This window comes from Carcharodon carcharias, chromosome 2, assembly GCF_017639515.1.
Source record: "Carcharodon carcharias isolate sCarCar2 chromosome 2, sCarCar2.pri, whole genome shotgun sequence".
NCBI lineage: Eukaryota > Metazoa > Chordata > Chondrichthyes > Lamniformes > Lamnidae > Carcharodon > Carcharodon carcharias.
In genome coordinates this window covers 6,590,224-6,616,889 of record NC_054468.1, presented here as the reverse complement: position 1 = coordinate 6,616,889, position 26,666 = coordinate 6,590,224, and the positions used below count along the sequence as shown (strand labels likewise).

Genomic DNA, 26,666 nt, shown 5'->3' with positions numbered 1-26,666 from the left:
CTGTATCTGTTCTCAAGTTGCTTTAAATAAATAAGGCATGAATATTGCAACCGTGTGAACTTAGACTTGCTGCTTGTACAGGGATTTAATGATGATCATGATCTTTGCTTTGTGATGTTGTTAATCTGAATTATCTGCAGTTGGAGGAAAGTGACCGGCTTTCTCTGTTGCACAGGGAAGCTGATGGCGTAGTGGTATTGTCGCTGAACTAGTAATCTCAGTAGAATCCACAAGGTTGGAGAGCAGTCATCACTGTGGCGAGTTGTGATATTGAATTCAGTTAAGTTGGTAATTTCTGGCTGGCACCAGAAAACTGCTGTTAAAGCGGGTGGATTGTTGTCCCACAGGGAAGACAGCCCATTACTCTACCTGGGCCTGAGTTTTACTGTCAACCTCAGTGTTGAATCTTAATACTTTCCAACATTGCCAGATCAGCCATTCAGTTGTCAAATCAACGAGAGATTTACAATAATGTGGCCTTGCCAGTGCTGCCCATGTTCCCAGCAGTTATTGTTAAGCTTGTTTTCTCCAGGGTCGGGCCGCTCCCAGTAGATTCCAGCGCTGGTATCAAGCCACAGTTCAGGTTGCAGTGAATAGAGTCTATTTAGATAGTTGTGGATGAGGAAATCCATTCAACCCTTCCAACTTCATCCACCTAAAAAGATGATAAAATCCTCCAGTGCGGTATCTAAAGAGAGGTTTTTGTTTTGCCATTTCGAAATGGAGGACCATCCATACACTGATTGCTCTGAAAAACAATTTTCTGGCATCAATCCTAAATTTATCTATGCCCACTTGTCCTTTTTTGGCCATTTAGTATCCTCGGTTTCCCTTTTCTGTTGTATGAACTGTCTTCTGTATCACGATATGAACACCACATATTTACGCTGAACACCCCAAGTTGCCCCCAGTGTGAGGGATCAACCTCATGGCCCATCTTCGCCCTAACTCTAGAGTATCACAGAATCACAGTGCTGAAGAGGCCCTTCGGCCCATCGAGTCTGCACCGACACGAGAAACACCTGACCTACCTACCTACCTAATCCTATTTACCTGCACTTGGCCCATAGCCTTGAATGTTATGATGTGCTAAGTGCTCATCCAGGTACTTTTTCAAGGATGTGAGGCAACCCACCTCCACCACCCTCCCAGGCAGCGCATTCCAGATCGTCACCACCCTCTGGGTAAAAATGTTTTTCCTCACATCCCCCCTAAACCTCTTGCCCCTCACCTTGAACTTATGTCCCCTGGTGACTGACCCTTCAGCTAAGGGGAACAGCTGCTCCTTATCCACCCTGTTCATGCCCCTCAACCTTGTACACCTTGATCAGGTCACCCCTCAGTCTTCTCTGCTCCAATGAAAACAACCCAAGTCTATCCAACCTCTCTTCATAACTTAAATGTTTCATCCCAGGCAACATCCTGGTGAATCTCCTCTGCACCCCCTCCAGTGCAATCACATCCTTCCTATAATGTGGCGACCAGAACTGCACACAGTACTCCAGCTGTGGTCTCACCAAGGTTCTATACAACTCCAACATGACCTCCCTACTTTTGTAATCTATGCCTCAATTGATAAAGGCAAGTGACCCATATGCCTTTTTTACCACCCCAATAACATGCCCCTCCACCTTCAGAGATCGATGGACACACACGCCAAGGTCCCTTTGTTCCTCAGAACTTCCTAGTGCCATGCCATGACTTCCTTGTCAAATTACTCCTTCCAAAGTGTATCACCTCACACTTTTCAGGGTTAAATTCCATCTGCCACTTATCTGCCTATTTGACCACTCCGTCTATATCTTCCTGTAGCCCAAGACACTCAACCTCACTGTTAACCACCTGGCCAATCTTTGTGTCATCCGCAAATTTACTAATCCTACCCCCCACAGAGTCATCTATGTCGTTTGTATAACTGACAAATAATAGGGGACCCAGCACAGATCCCTGTGGTACGCAACTGGACACTGGCTTCCAGTCACTAAAGCATCCTTTTGTCATCACCCTCTACCTCCTACAACTAAGCCAATTTTGAATCCACCAAATCATATTACCCTGTATCTCATGTGCATTTGCCTTCTTTATAAGCCTCCCATGTGGGACCTTGCCAAAGTCTTTGCTGAAATCCATATAAATTACATCAACTGCACTACCCTCATCTACACACCTGGTCACCCCCTCAAAACATTCAATCAAATTTGTTAGGCATGACCTCCCTCTGACAAAGCCATGCTAACTATCCCTGATCAAACCTTGCCTCTCCAAGCAGAGATAGATACTCTCCTTCAGAAATTTCTCCAATAGTTTCCCTACTTCTGACGTGAGACTCACTGGCCTGTAGTTCCCTGGCTTATCTCTACAACCCTACTTAAATAGAGGAACCACATTAGCTGTTCTCCAGTCCTCTGGCACCTCCCCCGTGGCCAGAGAGGAATTAAAAATTTGGGTCAGAGCCCCTGCGATCTCCTCCCTTGCCTCCCTCAGCAGTCTGGGACACAAATCATCCGGACCTGGAGATTTGTCCACTTTTAAGCCTGCCAATACCTCCAATACCTTGTCACTCCCTGTGTCAATTTGCTTAAGAACCTCGCAGTCTCTCTTCCTGAGTTTGATACCTTCATCCTCATTCTCTTGGGTGAAGACGGGTGTGAAGTATTCATTTAACACTCTACCAATGTCCTCTGGCTCCACCCATAGATTGCCCCCTTGGTCCCTTATGGGCCCTACTCTTTCCCTGGTTATCCTCTTCCCATTGGTATACTTATAGAATATCTTGGGATTTTCCCTACTTTTACCAGCCAGAGCTTTCTCATATCCCCTCTTTGCTCTCCTAATTGCTTTCTTAAGCTCCACCCTGCACTGTCTGTACTCCACTAATGCTTCTGCTGATTTGCTTCCCTTGTACCTGCTAAAAGCCTCTCTCTTCCATCTCATAGTAACCTGAATATCTCTGGTCGTCCATGGTTCTCTGGGCTTGTTACTCTTTCCTATCACCCTAGGGGAAACATGTTGAGCCTGTATCCTCCCCATTTCCTTTTTGAACACCCCCTACTGTTCCTCTCGATTTCCCCACAAGTAGCTGTTCCTAGTCTACCTTGGCCAGATCCTGCCTTATTTTACTAAAATCCACTCTCCCCCAATCCAAAACATTTTTTTGTAACTTTGTCCATAACAAGCTTAACCTGTACCATGTTGTGGTCGCTATCGCTAAAATGCTCCCCCACCACCACCTCAGCCACCTGTCTGGCTTCATTCCCCAGAATTAGGTCCAGCAATTCACCGTCTCTTGTTGGACCCTCGACATGTTGACCTAAAAAGTTCTCCATTACATATTTCAAGAAATCCACTCCATCCAAGCCCTTAACACTATGTCTATCCCAATTAATGTTGGGAAAGTTGAAATCACCTAATATAATTACCCTATTGTTATTGTTTTTACACACCTCTGCTAATTGTCTACATATTTGCTCCTCAATCTCCCGCTGACTATCTGGGGGGTCTATAATAAATATCTAACAATGTGATTGCCCCTTTTTTATTCCTAAACTCTACCCACAAAGCCTCATTCGATGCCCCCTCTAAGATATCATCTCTCCTTACTGCAGTAACTGACTCCTTAACTAATAATGCAATGCCTCCTCCTCTTTTACCCCCTCCCCTGTCTCGCCTGAAGATTCTATATCCCGGAATATTGAGCTGCCAATCCTGCCCTTCCCTCAACCACATCTCAGTGATGGCTACTATATCACAATTCCACATGTCAATCCTCACCCTTAACTCCTCCGTTTTACCTGTAATACTCCTGGCGTTAAAGTAGAGGCCATCCAGCCTTGCCTTACTCCCTTGAAGCTTATTGCAGCTGTACTCCCTCTGACTTGATTGTTTTACTATCTTTGTTGTCAGATCTGGAAGCAGCCTTTATGATAATCCAGTATAGGGCACTATAACATTTGACTGTAACTTCCTCAAACTTAACTTGTACTGCTTTGCTATGTAGAATATTGTAAGAACATTTGAATTCGGAGCAGGAGTAGACCATTTGACCCTTTGAGCCTGCTCTACCATTCAGTAAGATCATGGCTGATCTGATTGTGGCCTCAACTCCATTTTCTTGTCTACCCCTGGTAGCCTCTGGCTCCCTGGTTGGTCAAGAATCTACCTATCTCTGCCTTGAAACTATTCAATGACTCTGTCTCCATTGCTCTCTGGGAAGAGAGCTTCAAAGACTCATAACCTTCTGAGAGAAAAAAATTCTCCTCTTCTCCATCTTAAATGGGAGACCCCTTATTTTTAAACAGTGTCCCCTAGTTCTTGTCTCTCCCACAAGGGGGAAACATCCTCTCAGCATCCACCATGTCAAGTCCCCTAAGGATCTCGAGAATATGTGTCAATAAGGTCACCTCTCATTGTTCTGAACTTCAGTGGATACCCGCCCTGCCTATTCAACCTTTCCTCATAAGATAATCTCCCCCCATTGCAGGTATCAGTCGAGTGAGCCTTCCCTGAACTGTTTCTAATGCACTTATATCCTTTCTTATATAGGGAGACCAAAACTGTACACAGTACCCTCGGTGTGGTCTCACCAACACCCTGTACAACTTAACAAAATATCCCTATTTTTATATTCCATTCCCCTTGCAATGAACGTCAACCTGCCAATTGCCTTCCTAATCACTTGCTGTACATGCATACTGACTTCTTGTGATACCTGCGCCAGGAATCCCAGATCCCCCTGTACCTCAGGGTTCTGCAGTCTCTCTCCATGTAAATAATATGCAGGTTTTTTATTCTTCCTGCCAAAGTTGACAAGTTCACATTTTCTCACATTATGTTCCAGTTACCAAAATGTTGCCCGCTTATCTAACCTATTTATATCCTTTTACAGGCTACATTTGTCCGCTTGACAACTTATTTTCTATCTTTGTGTCATCAGCAAATTTAACAATTATATATTAGGTCCCTTAATCCAAGTCATTTATATAAATTGTAAATAATTGAGGCTCCAGCACTGATCCCTGTGGCACTCTACTTGCTGCATCTTGCCAACCTGAAAAAGACCCATTTGTGCCCACTCTGTTTCCTGTTAGCTGACCAATCTGCTATCCCCTACACCATGAACTCTTATTTTGTGTAGTATCCTTTGATGTGGCATATTGTCAAATGCCTTCTGGAAATCCAAGTGCTGCACATCCATAGGTTCCCCTTGTTACAACCACAGATGATATTATTGCTGAGCAAGCCAGACCCTAGAGTGAAGTGTGTCTCACTAATCATAATGACACAAAGCTGGGGGGAGGGTGAGCTGTGAGGAGGATGCAGTGTGATTTGGACAAGCTGAGTGAGTGGGCAAATGCATGGCAGATGCAGTATAATGTGGATAAATGTGAGGTTATCCATTTTGGTAGCAAAAACAGAAAGGCAGATTATTATCTGAATGGCTATAAATTGAGAGGGGAATGTGCAACGAGACCTGGGTGTCCTTGTACACCAGACGCTGAAGGTAAGCATGCAGGTGCAGCAGGCGGTAAAGAAGGCAAATGGTATGTTGGCCTTCATAGCCAGAGGATTGGAGTACAGGAACAGGGATGTCTTGCTGCAGTTATACAGGGCCTTGGTGAGATCACACCTGGAATTGTGTGTGCAGTTTTGGTCTCCTTATCTGAGGAAGGATGTACTTGCTATAGAGGGAGTGCAGCGAAGGTTTACCCGACTGATTCCTGGGATGGTGGGACTGACGTATGAGAGAGATTGAGTTGATTAGGATTATATTCGCTGGAATTAAGAAGAATGACGGAGGGGTTGTCATAGAAACCTATAAAATTCTAACAGGACTAGACAGGGTAGATGCAGGAAGGATGTTCCCGATGGTGGGGGAGTCCAGAACCAGGGGTCACAGTCTGAGGATATGGGGTAGACCATTTAGGATTAAAATGAGGAGAAATTTATTTACCCAGACTGTGGTGAGCCTGTGGAATTCACTACCACAGAAAGTAGTTGAGGCCAAAACATTGTATGTTTTCAAGAAGGAGTTAGATATAGCTCTTGGGGGCGAAAGGGATTAAAGGGTATGGGGAGAAAGCGGGAGCAGGCTATTGAGTTGGATGATCAGCCATGATCATAATGAATGGTGGAGCAGGCTCGAAGGGCCAAATGGCCTACTCCTGCTCCTCGTTTCTATGTTTCTATAAACCTTTTTTGTTATTATGAAAATGAGGAGAAGGAGCTCAAAAGCATTGAACTCCAGTAACATCTTTAGAATTTTAAAAATTAAAAGATTTATTACAGAAGGAAAAAAAGACTTAAGCACCCAAGATAAAAGTTACACAATTAAAACAGCCTTCTGGAACAACCCCCGAAAAACATGCTTGGTGAAAAATACACAATTAACTACTTTTCTGGCAACAAGCCCTTATAGATTTTTAATCATAAAAATCCAGTAAATATTACCCAAGTCAAGGAATTGACGTCACTTTAATAAAGGTACACATCCCGACTTCTTGGACACTTCCACTCTGATGTGGAATTCTAAAAGGAGATTCAGAAACAAACTGTTTCCTAAAACATAGGCTCCCCTGGCTCTGTCTTTCTCCACAGAGGCTGCCTGACATGCTGAGTATTTCCAGCATTTTCTGTTTTTATTTCAGATTTCCAGAATCTGCAGTGTTTTGCCTTTGTGAACACAGTTAGGTTTGTTGATTGCAACTCTGTGTTGATGGGTCGTATTGAGTACTGAATAGTCAGACAGCCTTCCTGCTCCCTTTGCTATTTCAACATTATCCATGGAGTAGGTGTACTCATTTTTGCTTCTTGCATACACTCCTTCACACTTATTAGCAGCAATTTTCATCTGTGATTGTTCTGCCGATATGCATGTTTTATCCAAGTCATTCTGTAGTACCTCAGCCTCCAGTACTGTTTCCACAACCCTTTCTACTTCACTATCATTTGCAAAATTGACCACTTTGCATTGAGTTCCTCAACCTAGATAGTCCATGTAAATCAGAAATGGTTGGCCCAGTATTGAGCCCTGGGATACTTAGAACCATAGAAAAGGTATGACATAGAAAGAGGCCATTTAGCCCGTTGTGCCTGTGCCAGCAAAGAGAAAAAATAAAAAACTAGCCGCCCATTCTAATCCCACCTTCCAGTACCTGGTCTGTTTCCTTGCAGGATTCAGCACTTCAGGTGCAGATCCAGGTACCTTTGGAAATGAGTTGAGGGTTTCTGCCTCCACCACCAAACCAGACAGTGAATTCCAGACACCCAAGACCCTCTGGGTGAAAAATTTTTTCCTCATGTCCCTTTTAATCCTTCTATCAATCACCTTAAATCTATGCCCCTGGTAATTGACCCTTCCTCTAGGGGGAAGAGTTCTTTCCTGTCTACTTCACTCAGTATTCCTCTCCTTTGACCCAACATGATTCCCAACAAGTACAGTATTCTACTCTCCAATTCCTCATCCACTCCCACTGTTTACTTTTAATCCTTGCAGCTTTGAGGTTAATTATTATGCTTTTGTGTGGAACTTTTCCAAATGATCTTTGCAAGTTTAAACATGCTGTGTAAGGTCATTATATAGTGGGACACTGAGGAAGTGGGTCAAGTGGGATCAGTAACTGCTGGTGGCCTTTTAGTACATAGGCACTGAATTGAAATGTTTCCAACTGACAGTGTCCAGTTACTACCTCATAATTGTCAGTGTCTCACCAAGCTCCTGTCTTGTCTCGGTCCTCTGTGATAGATATTCGATGCATGGTGATTTGGAACCCTTTTAATTTAGCCTTTGTGCGATTTCCAACTCCATTACACTTGTTATTAATTTTACATGGGCTTTGCTCTTTCTGGCAAACTTGATGTTCATGTCTTCCCCTGGGAATCATGGAGTGGGTATTAATTGCAATTATCCTAACCCTCAGTTTCCTGTCTAATTGTCTTTTTTTCCCCTTTGAACTAGTCCCTTTCTGTTGCCCCTGATTCCCTGCAGGACTTGAGAAGCTTAGTTAATTTCCATGGATTGCTTCTAATTTGTTTATTAATCTGTTTCGTGCCCTGTTTGTTTAGCTTGACCTTGTTGACTTTAGGTATCTATTTATCCTTTCAGTGATGTCACACAATACAGACAAGGGGACAGCGTGTGATAGCTCTCTGTTTGGATAAAGGTGTTTACCTCATTATTCAGATATTTTTCAAATATGCTGGGCGGGAGAATTTAGTAAGAACAACATAGATCCTGTATTTCTCTTCAGCTTTAAGGCTTCAGGGTCACCAGGCAGCGGTGTTATCTGACACAAGCTTTGTGATCAGTTCGAGGAGCTGACAGCAGCCAACACTCAATGTCGGAAGCAGAAATGCAAGGCTCAGTGGATAAAAACATCAATGGTTGAAAACGTGAAATGAAAGAATATGTTGGAATAAGTAATCCAGTCTGACACTCTGCAGTCCTGAGGGAATACTGCGCTGTCTGGAATGCCGTCTTTCAAATAAGATGTTAACCTGAGGCCTGTCCAGGTGGTTGAAGAGGATCACGTGGCACTATTTGAAGAGTAGGCAGCTCTCCTGATATCCTGCCCAATATTCATCCATCAACCAAAATTGAGAACATCTAAATGAGTTATTTATCACATTGCTGTGTGCAATGTAGAATCCGTGTTTGCCTGAGTAATAGTGACTTAGTTTCAAAAAATAATTTGTTGGCTGTGAAGTGCTTTTGGTGAATTGTGCTATGTACACTTTGCCTCTATGGTTCCCAAAGCTTTTCTCCACTGGGTAGTTTTGTCCTGTTGTTGTTTGCAGTCTATTTAATTCCAAGGTAGAATGGAGTTGGGGGTTTAGGAGATAGTTAATCAGAATTTCTACCTGGATGCAATCTTACAAGCTTCATACTTGTAACAACAGACACTGTTGTAGAAGATGATTGTTGTCGGAAGCAGGAAATGCCAAAAGTTTTGGGGGCTGCTCGGTGAAGGTTGGGGCAGTGTAGAAGGAGCTTTGCTTTGTCTCCTACCTGTGCAGTACTCTGACACTGTTCCAAAGTTGGGAAAGTGTTCTGCTCCTCGTTACAGACATCCTTCGCTGTGACAATACATTTACAAATGAAATAGAGAAAAAAACAGAACCCTATTTGCCCAATTATTTGATTATGGCTGAATTGGGATGGAATTTCCTTCTCCATACTAATGTGGGCATATTTTAGCTAAGGGCACCAAGGAATGTGATGTGATAGAGATTGAAATAGAATGAAAGAGGAAATGTGTAGTCTTTGGAAACTGAACAGCTTACAGCTGTTTACTATCCAGGGAGATATCAGATGGGCTTGTCTTTGTCTCTGTACTGTGTGTGTGTGTGTGGGAGGGGTTATGGAATGGGCTTTCTTAATAATTTCTGAGTATTCCCCTGTCTCTCCCTAAAACTATTTGCAGCAAAGGGGAGGGGGAAAGTAAGCTTCTGCTTTTTGTTTAGTTCCTAATTCCACAGCAGAGTTAAGGTCCCACTGTTGCCTTGGGTTTAAAGTCTGGGCTGGTGTGATTGTCCACTTCCCATTCAAATTTCCCAACTATCTCTTGCATGGAGATGCCATCTCATTATCCCTCCATGAAAAATTGGGCAAGGAACTTTCAGCATGTACACTGTCATGTGTTGTTTGTGCACACGTCTGCTGTTTTTTGTGCATACGTGCATTTACTGTTGCGTGACATGGTGCCCCAGATTAATAATATAAGAAATAGAACCAGGGGTTGTCCGTCAGGCCCTTCAAGTTAATCTTTTGCTATGATTCCACTTTCCTGGCCTCCCCCTATATCCCTGGTTTCCCAAAGATGCCAAAAATCTATCTGTCTTGAATATGCTCAATGACTTGAGCATCCACAGCTCTCTGGGGTAGAGAATTCCAAAGATTCACAACCCTTTGAGTTTGAACAAATTTCTCCAAATCGCAGCCCTAAATGCCTGACTCCTTATCCTGAGACTCTGCCCCCTATTTCAGGCTTCTCCTGCCAGGGAAAACAACCTCTTGGTATTTATCCTGTCGGGCCTTCCCAGAATCTACTGTTTGAGTGACATCACCTCTCACTCTTCTAACCTGCAGAGATTAGAGGCCTGTTCTATTCAATATCTCCTCATAGAACCACATCGCATTCCCGGGGTCAATCTAGGTAACTTCATTGCTCTGGCAGGAGTAATTTTAAAATGTTTGGTATCAGTTTCAAGATAACTGATGTTATGTGACCTGCTCAGGAAGGACTGAAACGCATTCTTTCTCTTTCAGTTTGTCGGGAGTTTGCAGTCCGGGAAGATCACAGTCTGGCCCACACCCTTCAGGAACAGGAAAGTAAGTACAGTTAAGGCACTTTTACACATCATACTGTGATCAGAGGGCTAAATCGTTGCAATTGAAAATAAATCTGGAAATAAACAGCCAGTATCAGTAAAAGTAACCGTGAAACTGTGGAATTGTCAAAAATCCCAACCAGTTGACTAATATGTATTTACAGAATGAAATGTGCCATTTTCACCCAGTCTGGGCCCAGAACTGATTTGAGCTAAGCTTGAACTCCTCCTCACCTGCTTCCATGTGTGTCCAGTCCCAGCAACAGATGCTGGATGGTGATCTGGAGCAGGAGTTACTGCTCCACTTGGTCAGCAGCTCTAAGACCTGTTATAGCACCCTGACAACTAACTCTGGTCTGGTAGGAACATAGGAACAGGAGAAGGCCTTTTAACCCCTCCACCAAGCCTATTCCACCATTCGAGGGGACCATGGGTGATTTGTGACCTAACTGAATGGAACTGCTTTTATCCATATCCTGCAATATCTTTGGCCAGCAAAAATCTAACAGCGTCATATTTTAAATTAACAATTGACCCACCATCATGAGAGGTTTATGTAATAAAGTTCCAAACCTCTCCAAACTTTGTGAGAAGTGTTTCCTAATTTCCTTCCCGAAAGGTCTAGTTCTAATTTTTAGGCTATTTTCTGACATACAAATTAGGAGCAGGAGTAGGCCACTCGGCCCCTCGAGCCTGCTTCACCATTCAATAAGATCATGGCTGATCTGATTATAAACTCAGCTCCACGTTCCTGTCTACCCCTGATAATTTTTCGCCACCTTGTTAATCAAGAATCAAACTAGCTCTGCCTTAAAAGTATTCAAAGACACACTTCTGCAAAAGGCAGTGGAAGCAGAGTTCCAAAGTCTCCCCACCCTCGGGGAAAAAAAAATTCTCCTCAACTCTCTCTTAAATGGGCAACCTCTTATTTTTAAACAGTGACCCCACTAGTTCTGTATTCTCCACAAGAGGAAACTATTCTTTCCACATCCACCCTGTAAAGACCCCCTCAGGATCTTAAAGATTTCAATCAGTCTCTTACTCTTCTAAACTCCTACACTCCCCAGCTAGTGGAAATGGCTTTTCTTGACTTACCCTATCTGTTCCTCTTTATTTTGAAAACTTCAAATTACCCCTTAACCTTCTAAATTTCAGAGAGCACCGTCATCGTAATTTATTCTTTGGGCCCAGGCATCACTCTGGTAACTCTGTTTAAGGATTGGATAGACTAGGGTTGTTTTCTTAGAGCAGAGGAGGCTAAGGGGTGATCTAATTGAGGCGTACAAAATTGAGGGGCTTAGATAGGGTAGATAGGAAAGACTTGTTTCCCCTAGGTGAGGGGTAAATTACCAGGGAGCATAGATTTAAGGTGATTGGTAGAAAGATTAGAGGGGACAAGAGGAAAAACTTTTTCACCCAGAGGGTGGTGAGTGTCTGGAATTCACTGCCTAAGCTGGTGGTTGAGGCTGAAATGCTCAACTCATTTAAAAGGTACCTGGATCTGCATCTGAAAGTGCTGTAACCTGCAAGGCTACGGACAAGGTGCTGGAAAGTGGGATTAAAATGAGCGTCTCATTTCATCCACAGGATTTGTTTAAGCCTGTTGTACCCTCCAATGACATTCCAAAGGTGAATGCTGAACAAGATGTTTGTGGTCTACCATGATCTGGAAGCTCCCCCACCCAAGTCACTCACCATTCCGACTTGGAAATGTATTGCCATTCCTTCAATGTCGCTGGGTCAAAATCCTGGTACTCCCTTCCTAACAGTGCTGTGGGTGTACCTGCACCACATGGGCTTCAGTGGTTCAAGAAGACAGTTCATCACCACCTTCTCAAGGGCAACTAGGGATGGGCAATAAATGCTGGCCCAGCCAGCGACACCCACATCCCATGACTGAATTAAAAAAAATGGCTCTCTAAACACACCCTCTCGGCAATTCCCACAACCGTCTCATTGAAACAATGAACAGCAAGGGCATTGGGAGCTGAATCAGCAGTTGCAACTGGATAGACTAGGCAGTGACTTAGATAAATGACTATAACTTAATTTAACTGGCTTGATTGTAGGTCGGTGAATATTGAAAACGACATCACTCGTTTGCCACAGAAGCTGTTGAAATTTGGATTCAAATTAAAATTTCAAACCTGAGATTGATAGATTTTTGTTGGGTAAAGGTGTTAATGTCTATGCAACTGAGGTGAGTAGATAAAGTTGAGGCATAGATCAGCATCATCTAATTGAATGGTGGAGAAAAACTTGAGGAGCTGAATGTCCTCCTCCAGTTCCTATGTAAATACCACTCTGCAAGTTCTGTTCATGTTGAATTTTAAGGGGGGGGTCACTCTGGGGCTGATAGCCAGGTTGTCACTCCAGAGTGAGCTTGACCATGTTAAATTCGTTATTGTGCTCTGTGGATGGTCACTTAGGCACCTCTGTAGTCAGACCTGACACACTCACTTTATCCCTCCACAAGGTGCAGCTTTGCTGCAGCTGCCACAAAGTGGAAGCCGTGATGCTTCTGGGTTTTGGCCAGCAGCTGAATAGTAGCTGTGTGACTAATTGAGAGGTACACATGCAGACCTTGTCATTTCAGACAGGAGCTGCTTGCAGTGCTGCCTGAAGCACCAAATATGGGCAATAGGGTAATTTATAACTTGCTATATAAGCGTCTGTACGAATGAGGCACTGAGCAGTTTTCGAGAGGTTTTGCTGCAGTTGTCAAGATGTTAATGTCAGTGGTTTGTGTTAATAATAATGATCTACGGTTTGAAGCCACTATACATTTTCCCATGGAACCATAGAAAGATTACAGTGCAGAAAGAGGCCATTCAGCCCTTTATGTCTGCGCCGGCCAAAAAGAGAAAGAAACCAGCCACTCATTTTAATCCCACTTTCCAGCACCTGGTCAGTAGCCTTGCAGATTACAGCATTTCAGGTGCAGATCCAGGTACCTTTTAAATGAGTTGAGCGCTTCAGCTTCAGCCTCAACCTCCAAGTTCGGCAGTGAATTCCAGACGCCCACCACCCTCTGGGTAAAAAGGTTTTTCCTCATGTCCCCTCTAATCCTTCTATCAATCACCTTGAATCTATACCCCCTGGTAATTGACCCCTCAGCGAAGGGAAACATGTCTTTCCTGTCTTCCCAATCTAGGCCCCTCATAATTTTCCACACCTCAATTAGGTCACTCCTCTGCCCAAAGGGAAACAACCCTAGCCTATCCAATCTCTCCTCATAGCTGCAATTTTCAATCCCTGGCAACATTCTTGTAAATCTCCTCTGCACTCTCTCCAGAGTAATTATGTCCTTCCTGTATTGTGACCAGAAGTGTACACCCAATTCCAGCTGTGGCCTAACCAGCATTTTATACAGTTCCATCATTACATCCCTGCTTTTGTATTCAATACCTCACCCAATAAAGGAAAGCATTCCATATGTTTTCTTGACCACCTTGTCCACCTGTCCTGCTTAAGGACCTGTGGACATGCACTCCAAGGTGTCTCATTTCCTCAACCCCTCTCAATAACTTCCCATTTATTGAGTATTCCCTTGCTTGTCTGGGAAAAAGTGTCCTGCAGTCAGCAATCGTGGTGAAGCAGTCTGGGAAGTGTATCCTGCAGTCGGCATCGCAATGAAGCAGTCTGGGAAGAGTGCCCGGCAATCAGTTATTGTTGAAAACAACAAGAGTGACATCGCAAGATAGCGCGAGAGAGCGGTGTAGAGATCAGAACCAGTATAAGTGTGGGGAAGCTTCAAAAAGTGACATCAGCACAAAGGTGAGAGCTGATTGCTGAGTAGTGGGTAAGTGTTTTTCTCCAGTTTTTTTTCTCCAGTATTTCTCCAGTTTAAAATAGATTTTAATTGATTTTTCAACCAGAGACATGGCAGAGCAGCTCAGCCCGGTTATGTACCACCTGCAACATGTGGGAAGCCCTGGACTCTCCTTGCACTCTGACCCACCACTTGTGCAGGAAGTGCCACCAGCTGCAGCTACTTGAGCTCCAGGTTTCGCAGCTTGAGCAGCAGCTGGAGGCACTGAGATGCATCCGCGAGGCTGAGAGTTTCGTGGACAGCACGTTATTAGATGTGGTCACCCCACAGCTTACGGAAGTGCAGACAGAGGGAATGGGTGACCATCAGTCAGAAGAAAGGCTTCAGGATACCCCCAGGGTGTATCTCGCTCGAGAACCGTTTTTCTGTGTTGGAAAACGGTGAGAGTGACAGTTCCTCTGGGGAGTGCAGCCACGCTCATGGCACTGAGAGTGGCTCAGCTGCACTGTGGGGGGAGGAAACAGAGAGGAAGAGCAATAGTGGTAGGAGACTCGATAGTAAGGGGAACAGGCAGGCGTTTCTGTGGCTGTAGACATGACTCCAGGATGGTATGTTGCCTCCCTGGTTCCCGAGCCAAGGATGTCACTGAGCGGCTGCAGGACATTCTAAAAGGGGAGGGCAAACAGACAGAGATCATGGCAGATATTGGTACCAACGATGTAGGGGGAGAGAGGGATGAGGTCCTGCAAGCAGAATTTAGGGAGCTAGGAAACAGATTAAAAAACAGGACCTCAAAGGTAGTAATCTCTGGATTACTTCTGGTGCCATGCGCTAGTGAGTATAGAAATAGGAGGTTAGTCCTGATGAATACGTGGCTGGAGAGATAGTGCAGGGTGGGGGGGGGTGGCTTTAGATTTCTGGAACATTGGGACCATTTATGGGGGTGGTGGGACCTGTACAAGGCAGACGGGTTGCACTTGAACCGGAATGGGATCAACATCCTTGCAGGGAGGTTTGCTAGTGCTGTTGGGGAGGGTTTAAACTAACTTGGCAGGCGGATGGGATCCTGAGAGGAGGTTCAGCAGGGGGAGGCGCACAGCTTAAATTAGAAGAGAGAGCTAGTGAGTCTGAAAACCATAGAAATTATAGGCTAGTTAAAGCACAAGGGAGTTTGGCAAGGTTGGATGGTATTTATTTTAGTGCAAGGAGTCTGACGAATAAGGCAGATGAGTTGAGGGCAACAATTAACACATGGAAGTATGATGTCATTGCTCTCACAGAGACATGGTTGAGAGGGGGGCAGGATTGGCAGCTCAATATTCCAGGATATAGGGTCTTCAGGCGAGACAGGGAAGGAGGTAAAAGAGGAGGGGGTATCACAATATTGATCAAGGATTCAATTACAGCAGTAAGGAGGGATGACATCTTAGAAGGCTCCTCAAATGAAACCATATGGGTAGAACTAAGAAATAAAAAAGGAGCAATCACATTGCTGGGAGTGTACTATAAGCCCCCAAACAGTCAGAGAGCAATAGAAGAGCAGATATGTAGGCAAATTTCAGAGAAGAGTAACAATAATAGGGTAGTAATAGTGAGGGATTTCAACCCCCCCCAACATTAACTGGGTTAGTTATGTTGTGATAGGTTTAGAGGGAGCAGGATTCTTGAAAAGGAAGCAGGAGACCTTTTTAAGTCAGTACATAGAAGGTCCTACAAGAGAGAGGGTGGACCTAGGCTTAATTTTAAGGAATGGAGCCGGCCAAATGGCAGAGGTTATCAGTGGGGCAGTATTTTGCAGATAGTGATCATAATTCTGTTAGATTCAAGGTTGTTATGGAAAAGGACAAGGATTGGCCAGAACTCAGTGTTCTGAATTGGGGGATCAGATATGATCAGAGTGGACTGGGAGCAGCTACTTTTAGGTAAATCTGTGTCAGAGCAGTGGGACTCATTCAAGAAGGAAACAGGGAGAGTACAGGGCCAACATATTCCAGTAAAGACAAAGGGTGGGACCAACAATTGTTGAGGGATATACAGGATTGGATAAAGAGTGAAAGAGCGACTAATGGCAGATACTGAGGGCTCAAAACAGCGGGAGTCCTGGAGGAGCATAGAATGTGTAGGGGGGAACTTAAAAAGGAAATTAGGGGATTAAAAAAAGGGGCATGATAAAGCATTGGCAGGCAAAATAAAGGAAAATCCAAAGTTATTTTACAAGTACGTTAAGAGTAAGAGGATAACTAGGGAAAAGTGTAGAGCCCATAAAGGACCATAGTGGTAATTTGTGTGTGGAGCCACAAACCTGACTCTGGTTGCACTCCTCCAAGGATCCGTCGCCCTCACTGGTATCCGAAGTGGAAAAACCAATTGATGAGCAGGACTCCTGCACTACCTGCTTTGTTTTCTTGGACTGCCTGGCAGTCACCCATTCCCTTTCTGCCTCCAGGCTCCGAAGCTGCAATGTGACCACCTCTCTGAGCGTTCTATCCACGTAGCCCCCTAGCCTCGCAGATGCGCCACAGTGACTCCAGCTGCTGCTCGACCTCTGAAACCCAGGACTCAAGGTTCTGCAGCTGGTGACACTTCCTGCACATGTGGCCATCTAGGACACTGGTAGTGTCCACAACTTCCCACGTATTACAGGGCATGCATTCCACACAACCAAGCTTTCCTGCCATGGCTTCGATTTACTGATAAAAGTCCTGGAACTCCCTCCCTAACAGCACTGTGGGTGTACCTACACCACATGGACTGCAGTGGTTCAAGAAGGCAGCTCACCACCACCTTCTCAAGGGCAGTTAGGGATGGGCAATAAATGCTGGCCCAGCCGGCAGAGCCCACATCGCATGAATGAATTAAAAAAAAAATTCCTTGCGTTAATTTTATTTTACTTTTGTTTACTTTTGCAACTTTATTTTACCTGGCCTCGACTTAACTTTATTTCCCTATTGCTTGTGTTTCTTACTTAAATGTAAGTAGCCTCTTCTTTTAAAAAGAATGTACTTCCTGAATTCTCAGCCGCTTGATGACACTCCCTAACAGCATCTTCTCACCAACCAATGAACTTATGTTTCTCCTGTGATTTTAGGTGCTAGGTTCAGCTGACTGCCTGGCCTGGGGCCCTCCTCTCCCGCTACCTGTACCTCTTTCTTTTTCTGCTTTTCTGACTGGGCAGAGTCATTATAGATTTAAGAAAGGGAAAGCATGTTTGACAAACCTTACCGGAGTTCTTTGAGGATGTTACTTGTAGAATAGATAAAGGGGAAGCAGTGGATGTGGTGTATTTGGATTTTCAAAAGGCTTTTGATAAGGTCCCATACGGGAGGTCAGTACGCAAAATTAAGCACATAGGACTGGGATAAATATACTGGCATGCATTGAGAATTGGTTAACGGACAGAAAACAGGAATAAAAGGCTCATTCTTAGCAAAGCAGGCTGTTAGTAGTGGGGTATCGCAAGGATCAGTGCTGGGGCCACAACTGTTCACAATCTGTATCAATCATTTGGATGTGGGGACCAAATGTAATATTTCCAAATTTGCTGATGACACAAAACTAGATGGGAATGTGAGTTGAGGAGGATGCAAGGAGGCTTCAAGGGGATTTGAATAGGCTAAGTGAGTGGGCAAGAACATGGCAGATGGAGTAGAACATGAATAAGTGTGAAGTTATCCACTTTGGCAGAAAAAACAGAGTCAGAGTATTTCTTCAATGGTGAGGGGTTGGAAAGTGTTGATGTCCAAAGGGACCTAGATGTCCTTGTTCGTGAATCACTGAAAGCTAACATGCAGGTGCAGCAAGCAATTAGGAAGGCAAATGGTATGTTGGCTTTCATCACAAGGGGATTTGAGTACAGGAGTAAAGATGTCTTGTTGCAGTCGTGTAGAACCTTGGTTAGATCGCACCTCGGTATTGTGTGCAGTTTTGGTTTCCTTACCTAAGGAAGGATGTACTGGCCATAGTGGGAGTGCAACAGGGGTTCACCAGACTAATGCCTGGAATTGTGGGATTGTCCTATGAGGGAAGAATGAGGAAAATGGGCCTCTGTAGAGTTTTGAAGAATGAGCAGTGATCTCATTGAAACTTATAAAATTCTTGCAGAGCGTAACAGTGTAGATGTAGATAGGAGGTTTCCCCTGGCTGGTGAGTCTAGAACCCGGGCACACAATCTCAATAAGGGGCAGGTCATTTAAAACTGAGATGAGCAAGAAATTCTTCACTTCAAAGGTGGTGAATATTTGGAATTCTCTACCCCTGAGTGCTGTGGAAACGCAATCATTGAGCATGTTCAAGACAGAAATTGATAAATTTCTGGATAATAATGACATCAAGGATATGGGGATCTTGGGGGAAAAATGGTGTAGAAGTAGATGATCAGCCATAATCTGTTTGAATGGCAGACCTGGCTCAACGGGCTGAATGGCATACTCCTGCTCCTATATCCTTATGCTTTTTCTTTCCTTCTCTCCTGAAAGCACTGTCTCTTATCAGATACTGTGCAAGGTAGGGAGAGAGCAAAATTCTTAAGTTGCATCCAGGAGAAGTTTTTTAGCCGGTAGGTAGAAAGCCCAACAAGGGAGGGAACAGTTCTGGACCTAGTATTTGGGCAGGTGGAAGGCGTATCAGTCGGGGAGCATTTTGGAGATAGTGACCATAACTCAGTTAGATTTAGGATAGTTATGGAAAAGGACAAGGTTGGGCCAGGAATAAAAGCTCTAAACTGGGACAGGCTAATTTTACTAAGATGAGATACAATTTGGCCCAAGTGGACTGGGAGCAGTGGGAGGCATTCAAGGAGGAAATAGCGAGGGTACAGGGAAAATATGTTCCCGTAAAGACAAAGTGGGGATCAAGTCCGGAGAACCCTGGATGTCCAGGGACATAAAGGTTGGGATTAAGAAAAAAAAGGGAAGCTTACGGCAGATACCGAGGGCTCAATATGTCAGAGTCCCTAGAGGAATATAAAAAGTGCGGGAGGAACCTAAAAAAGAAATTAGGAAAGCTAAGAGAGTGCATGAGAAAGCATTGTTGGGTAGAACAAATGAGTTTTTTAAATATATAAAGCGCAAGAGAATAACTAGGGTAAGAGTGGGGCCAATTAAGGAGCATAGAGGTAATCTGTGTGTGGACCCGAAAAACGTGCTTACAGCCCTCAATGAACTGGCAAAGGACAATGCAGGTATAGACATCAGGGTAGAGGACTGTGAAATATTAGAGGAAATTAACATAGAGAGAGAGGAGGTACTAGCGGGTTTAGTGGCCTTAAAAGTGGATAAATCTGCAGGCCCGGATGAGATGTATCCCAGGCTGTTGAGGGAGGCAAGGGAAGAGATATCAGGGGCCCTGGCAGTAATTTTCAAATCCTCACTGGCCACAGGTGAGGTGCCAGAGGACTGGAGGACTACTAACGTTGTCCCATTATTAAAAAAGGAGGGGAAGGGATAGACCAGGAAATTACAGGCCAGTCAGTCTAACCTCAGTGATGGGAAAGAATTCTGAGGCACAGGATATATCTGCACTTGCAGAGACAAAGATTAATCAGGGATAGTCAACATGGATTTGTTAAGGGAAAGTCGTGTTTGACAAGTTTGATCCAATTTTTTGAGGAAGTAACCAGGAGTGTTGATGAGGCTAATGCATTTGATGTGGTCTCCATGGAGCAAGGCTATTGATTAAGGTCCCACATGGCAGACTGATCAGGAAAGTAGGAACCCATGGAATCCAAGACAAAGTGGCACATTGGATCCAAAATTGGCTGAGAGGCAGGAAGCAGAGGGTGATGGTGGAGGGATGTTTCTGTGACTGGAAGTCTGTTTCCAGTGGGGTTCCACAGGGCTCGGTGCTGGGGCCCTTGCTGTTTGTGGTGTACATAAATGATTTGGACTTAAATATAGGGGGTATGATCAAGAAGTTCACAGATGACACGAAAATTGGTAGGGTGGTAAATAGTGAAGAGGATAGCCGTAAACTGCAGGAGGATATCAATGGACTGGTCAGGTGGGCAGAGCAGTGCCAAATGGAATTCAACCCGGAAAAGTGTGAGGTAATGCACTTGGAAAGGGATAACAAGGCAAGGGATTACACTACAGATGGCAGGACCCTGGAAAGTACTGAAGATCAGAGAGACCTTGGTGTGCATATCCACAGATCCCTGAAGGCAGCAGGGCAGGTAGATAAGGTGGTAAAGAAGGCATATGGAATACTTGCCTTTATTAGCCGAGGAGTCGAATACAAGAGCAGGGAGGCTCCGCTGGAACTGTATAAAACGCTGGCTAGGCCACAACTAGAGTACTGTGTGCAGTTCTGGTCACCGCGTTATAGGAAGGATGTGGTTGCACTGGAGAGGGTGCAGAGGAGATTTACCAGGATATTGCCTGGGCTGGAGGGTCTGAGCTATGAGGAAAGATTGGATAGGCTGGGGTTGTTTTCCTTGGAGCAGCGAAGGTTGAGAGGGGACCTGATAGAGGTATATAAGATTATGAGGGGCATAGAGAGGGTGGATAGGGAGGCACTTTTTCCATTAGTAGACGGGTCAATAACCAGGGGGCATAGATTTAAGGTAAGAGGTAGAAGGCTAAGAGGGGAGTTGAGAAATTTTTTCACCCAGAGGATGGTGGGTGTCTGGAACTCTCCCTGAAAAGGTGGTTGAGTCAAGGTCTCTTGTAACATTTAAGAAGTTTTACATATTCACCTGCGTTAACATCGCCTCCAGGGCTATGGGTCAAGCGCTGGAAAATGGAATTAGTGTAGTCAGATCTTTGTTGACTGACGTGAACATGATGGGCTGAATGGCCTTCTGTGCTGTAAATGTTTTAGTCTGTTCTCAGCCATTAGTTCACTCTGGTACCTCATCCAGTAGCAATTTACTTTTCACAAGTCTGGTGACAATGTTAACAGTCTATGTAATGATGTGTTGACATTACAAAAAAAAAATCGCGTCCTCGTCCAATATGAGAGAACAGTTTCCTGTCTGGATCACTGAGGGAGAACGAACCATTTTCCCCCCTCTCTCCTGAGCCCAAGGAAACATTTGGAATACCTCTATGTAAAAGCAAAAAATTCCGAAATATTCAGCAGGTCAGGCAGCATCCATGGAGAGAGAAACAGAGTTAATGTTTCGGGTCAAAGACCTTTCGTCAGAACTGAAATATCAGAAAGGTAATATCTGTACGGTCAGACTGGTTATGTGTGACTCAGCACAGATGGAAGTCGAATGCAGCATCTCCTGGTCAGCTCAGTATCTTGCTGGATGGGAAATACACTCAGTGAGTCTCCACAGGACATTGTTTCAAGTTTCTGACATGCTTTTGGGTCAGGAGTTGCAGAGATGCTGGGCTTTGTAACAAACAATTGAACAGGAGAAACAGCTGACCTTAGTCCTGCCTGAAATATAACACATCTAAACTGTTAACTCAGAAAATGCTTTAAAAATGAAAGGAGATGGTTCAAACCAGTTCACACTCTGAATGTTATTACCTGGCGAGTTGTTCTGTTTCTAATTCAGAAAGTTCCACTCCCAGCACTGCCTGACTGCTGCCCACTTGGGTGTGAATCTGATGGGAGTCGTGTTGCTGAGCAGCAGGTTAGAATGGAAGTCCCGGACCCATAAAGAAACAACCAGCTGCCTGTTTAAGAAAAAAGTACAAGTTGCAGCAGTGGATCTTGAAATTAAATACTAGCAAAACCTAAAAAAAAAGTTGAGGCTTATCGTCTTGTAGATAACCTGGAGAGCCACCTGTGTGGGGAACAGTGTACAATAAACTGTCACTGTAAAGGAGAGGCCAGCCATTTAACCCAGAGTGTGCAGCTTTGCTTTACAGTTCCTTGTCAGGGGCTTGTGCGGTGATGCTTTACAATTGCTTCATGGCCTGGTTAATGCAGTAGGTAGAACACCCAGATTCAGATCTGTCAGTGCCCTGTAAGACTTACATGAAATGTGCTTTGCCAATTTCCATGTTAATTTCCACTGGACACATGGAACAAAATTGTCTCCTCCGATAACCACCAGATGCCTGTCTGTGAGGTGGCTGTTATAAACCAGAAAACCAGGAGGTAAAAGATAGAACTGGAGCCAATTTTTACGATTTATGTGCATTTATTTACACGCGTACACATTACAAGCATGAACTTCCTAATCACACAACCATAGCTTTAGTCTCTTACTATAGAGAAGAGCAGAACCCTTGTTAATACCCATCACCTGCATATAATGAATGTACAATTAACAGATTGATGTGAGAAATGGAAAAATGCATCAAGTAGTATTCTTTTGAGATTGGCACTCTGACACATTTCAGGAACAGAAAGAGCTTTACTCAATCTAAACTGTGCCGTAACTGATCTATGAGTGTTTGATGGGGCAATGTAGAGGGAGTTTTACTCTGTATCTAACCCTGTGCCGTACCTGCCCTGGGAGTGTTTGATGGGGACAATATAGAGGGAGTTTTACTCTGTATCTAACCCTGTGCTGTACCTGCCCTGAGAGTGTTTGATGGGGACAATGTAGAGGGAGTTTTACTCTATATCTAACCCTGTGCTGTACCTGCCCTGAGAGTGTTTGATGGGGACAATGTAGAGGGAGTTTTACTCTGTATCTAACCCCGTGCTGTACCTGCCCTGGGAGTGTTTGAGGGTGATCCTGGGGTGTGAAATGGGGAAAGTTCCATAACATCTCTAACCTGGGAGGGAAAAAATAGTGTCTTATCTTCACAATCATGACAGATGGATGAGTCAGTGGGAGGGAGGGGCTGCTCCTGCCTATGAAATCTTCCTGAGCGTAAGGGACAATGAGAAAATTCTTAAGTTTCACTCTGTGCATTAATAGTCGAAGCTATAGGATTTGATATAGAATCAAACAGATCAGTGTATTTGCAATTAATTGGAATTGCTGCACTGTCTAGCAGTTTTTCTTTGCTGTATCCTGTGGGACTGCTTTAAATTTGCAGGCAACAAACGGTTTAAACCACTTTACTGTTATTTTTTGAAATTGTGTGCTCTGTGTGTCTCAGTGCACTCGTTGTCTGGAGGGCATTATGCATTGGGAGGGGGTTAATAAATGTTAAACACCAATGGGAGTTATTGTTTAATTATCTTGGCAGAAGGACAGTGATATTTTGTGCTGGGAATTATTTCAAAAAGTGAGGTCCTCAAAACTGCTGAAAACTGATTTCTCCAAATGGAGAGAGCGCATTCCTCTCGTTCAGGAGAGGGGAAGTAAACACCGTCCAAGGGTCCAAACACTCCTTTCAAGTGAAGCAGCATTTCACTTGCACTTCCCTCAATTTAGTCTACTGCATTCTTTGCTCCCAATGCGGTTTCCTCTACACCTTCAGTCTGTCCGCAAGCATGACCCAGACCTCCCTGTCACTTGCCATTTCAACACTCCACCCTGCACTCTTGCCCACATGTCTGTCCTTGGCCTGCTGCAATGTTCCAGTGAAGCTCAACGCAAACTGGAGGAACAGCACCTCATCTTCCGACTAGACACTTTACAGCCTTCCAGACTGAATGTTGAGTTCAACAATTTTAGATCATGAACTCTCTCTTCCGTCCCCACCCCCTTTCCGATTCTCCACCCCCCCTTTTTTCCCAATAATTTATATAGATTTTTCTTTTCCCACCTACTTCCATTATTTTTAAATGTATTTCCATCCATTGTTTTATCTCTACCTTTTAACCTTTTTCGATTCCTTCACCCCACCCCACCCCCACTAGGGCTATCTGTACCTTGCTCGTCCTGCTTTCTACACTTAATTAACACATTCCTTTAGATAGTATCACCACCTTCAACACCTCTTTGTCCTTTTGTCTGTGACATCTTTTGGTTATCTCCACCTATCACTGGCCCTCTATCCAGCTCTACTTGTCCCACCCCACCTTAAACCTGCTTATATTTCACCTCTCTTCTATTTTTACTTAGTTCTGTTGAAGAGTCATACGGACTCGAAACATTAACTGTGTTCCTCTCCACAAATGCTGCCAGACCTGCTGAGTTTTTCCAGTATTTTTGTTTTTGTCAAGTATCCCGTATGCCTTCTTAACCTCATCTACCTGTCCCGCTACCTTAAGGGACCGGTGGACATGCACACCATACTGATCCTCGGTACCTCCCGGGGCCCTACCATTCACCGTGTATTCCCGTGCCTTGTTTGTCCTGCCCAAGTGCAGCACTTATCTGGATTTTCTGCGTTATTAAAGGTCAGTACCCTGTATTTAAATCCTAGAGGTGGTACAGGAGAAAGCATGAGCCCCAGTGGTAGAGTAAAGAATTAATTTAATCACTGGCAGGACTGACATTTATTGCCCATCACTGAGAAAATAGTGTGGGACTTCTTCAAACACAACTAATACACTGAGCGCTCGCTTCACAGATGAGTTAAGAGTTAACCACTTCAATATGGGTCTGGAGCCACATATATACCCAGACTGGGTAAGGACGCCAGGTTTCTTTCTCTAGAGGACATTGGTCAGCCAGTTGAGTTTTTGCAACAATCTAACCATGGTCACTTTTACTGATACCAGCTTTTTATTTCCAGGATTTTTCGAATTGAATTGAAGTTCTCAAACTGCGTTGAATGGATTTGAACTCTCAGTCTCTGGGTTATTAGTCTGGGCCACTGGATTACGAACCCAGAAATCTATCTAGGACCCCCAAAGAAAACGTGGTCTCATCAGTGTTGACAGGAAGTGACTGAGGGAGATTTGTAAATAATGCAGTGAGGGTAAATCCACCACTGCTTCAAGGAATGCTCTGAGAAAGGACAGGATCAGTGCTGTAAACCTGTTGAAGGAAAATGGCAGGAAGCTTTTCATGTGAAGGTTTGGAATTGAGTTTTGAGCTATCACTACCGCACTTGCCTGAGGGGGATGAGTTCAAACACCATCCCCAGTACTTCACCTAGTCTGTGCTCCAACCCCAGCGCAGTACTGAAGGAGTGCTGCACTATCTGAGGTGCTGTCGTTCAGATGAGACCAGAAACTGGGGCCCCTACATTTATTGAGATGACAAAACCATTCCAAAGCCCCAATCAATGAAGAGCAGGATTTCTTCCGTTGCCCTGGACAACATTCACTTCTGGACCAGTATCACTAATAGAGCTTTTCTGGACATTTATCACGTAACTAATTGTGGAATCTTGTTGTGTGCAAATTTGTTGCTACGTTTGTATACATAACAATGGTTACTCCAGTTCAAAAGCATTACATCGGATGCAATGTGTTTTGGGACATCCGGAGATTGTAAAGCAGCTATGGAAGCTCTAATTCTTGCTTTCATTTTGTTCACATTGAAGGACATTTGAAGTGATATAGCTCTTGTATGGTCAAGAAATGTAGCAGCCAATTGTACACAGCAAGATCCAAAAGGCAGCAAGGTGATAAAGAAGCAGTTCCTCTTTCTTAGTCATGTTGGTTGAGAGAGGAATGTTAGCCAGCACATCAGGACAGCTGCTGCTCGGTCCAACTGCAAAGACAAATGATGGCCCCCTCCACGTGCAGTGCCCCCACCCTGCTGGCCCTCGGACAGCATGGCACCCCTCATCACATTGGTCCTCTGTGCCATGCTGGTGCTCCAGCGTGGCAACCCCACAGCACTGCGCTGAAGGGTCAGGCAGGATTATGGACTTTAGTCTCTGGATTGGGACTTGTACCCACAACCTCCTGACTCTAAGAAGAGAACACTACCCAGTGAACCAAGGTTAACACTTGTTTGTGATGTTTCGAAATTGGAAAGAGTCTATTTTTGTGTCTATGCCAGAATGTTGCATTGCACGTGTGCTTCTGGCACAGGATTCCGCTGTAAGCTTAACTGATTTTGTGCCACTCTCTTCTAGTTGAGCATCACTTGGCGTCCAATGTACAAAGAAACCGTTTGGTTCAGAATGACCTGCAAATGGCTAAGAAGCTGCAAGAGGAGGAGAATAAAAAAGCCCAGGTCCGCCTTCAGAAACAGCAGCGAGAGATGTAAGCACTGGAGTGTGTTTGTACATCATAAAAATTAGCTGAAGGGTTTGAGAATGAGATGAATCAAAAAATGGATTGGCGAGACCAAGATCAAAGCAAAAAAACTGCAGATGCTGGAAATCCAAAACAAAAAAAACACCTGGAAAAACTCAGCCGGTCTGGCAGCATCTGCGGAGAGGAACACAGTTAACGTTTTGAGTCTGAAAGACCCTTCAAGAGAACTAAGTAAAAATAGAAGAGAGGTGAAATATAAGCAGGTTTAAGGGGGGGGTGGGACAAGTAGAGCTGGATAGAGGGTCAGTGATAGGTGGAGATAACCAAAAGACGTGACAGACAAAAGGACAAAGAGGTGTTGAAGGTGGTGATGCTATCTAAAGGAATGTACTAATAAGGGTAGAAAGCAGGACGAGCGAAGTCCTTGTCCTGCTTTCTACCCTTATTAGCTCATTCCTTAGATAATATCACCACCTTCAACACCTCTTTGTCCTTTTGTCTGTGACATCTTTTGGTTATCTCCACCTATCACTGACCCTCTATCCAGCTCTACTTGTCCCACCTCCCACCCTCCTTAAACCAGCTTATATTTCATCTCTTTTCTATTTTTACT

General features: G+C 44.3%; 1 protein-coding gene across 6 annotated transcripts in view; it reads left to right on the top strand.

Annotated features, from left to right (window-relative positions):
* ccdc50a (coiled-coil domain containing 50a) overlaps window positions 1–26,666 on the top strand; it is a 154,722-nt gene that overhangs the window by 28,244 nt on the left and 99,812 nt on the right. For all 6 annotated transcript variants that reach the window (XR_005945956.1, XM_041212132.1, XM_041212160.1 and 3 more), the window contains exons 2-3: window positions 10,265–10,327; window positions 25,930–26,059. Coding sequence is in view for 5 of the 6 variants with exons in the window: in XM_041212132.1 (XP_041068066.1) it covers window positions 10,265–10,327; window positions 25,930–26,059 (193 nt within the window). In the remaining variant the exon portion in view is untranslated. The remainder of the gene's footprint in view (window positions 1–10,264; window positions 10,328–25,929; window positions 26,060–26,666) is intronic.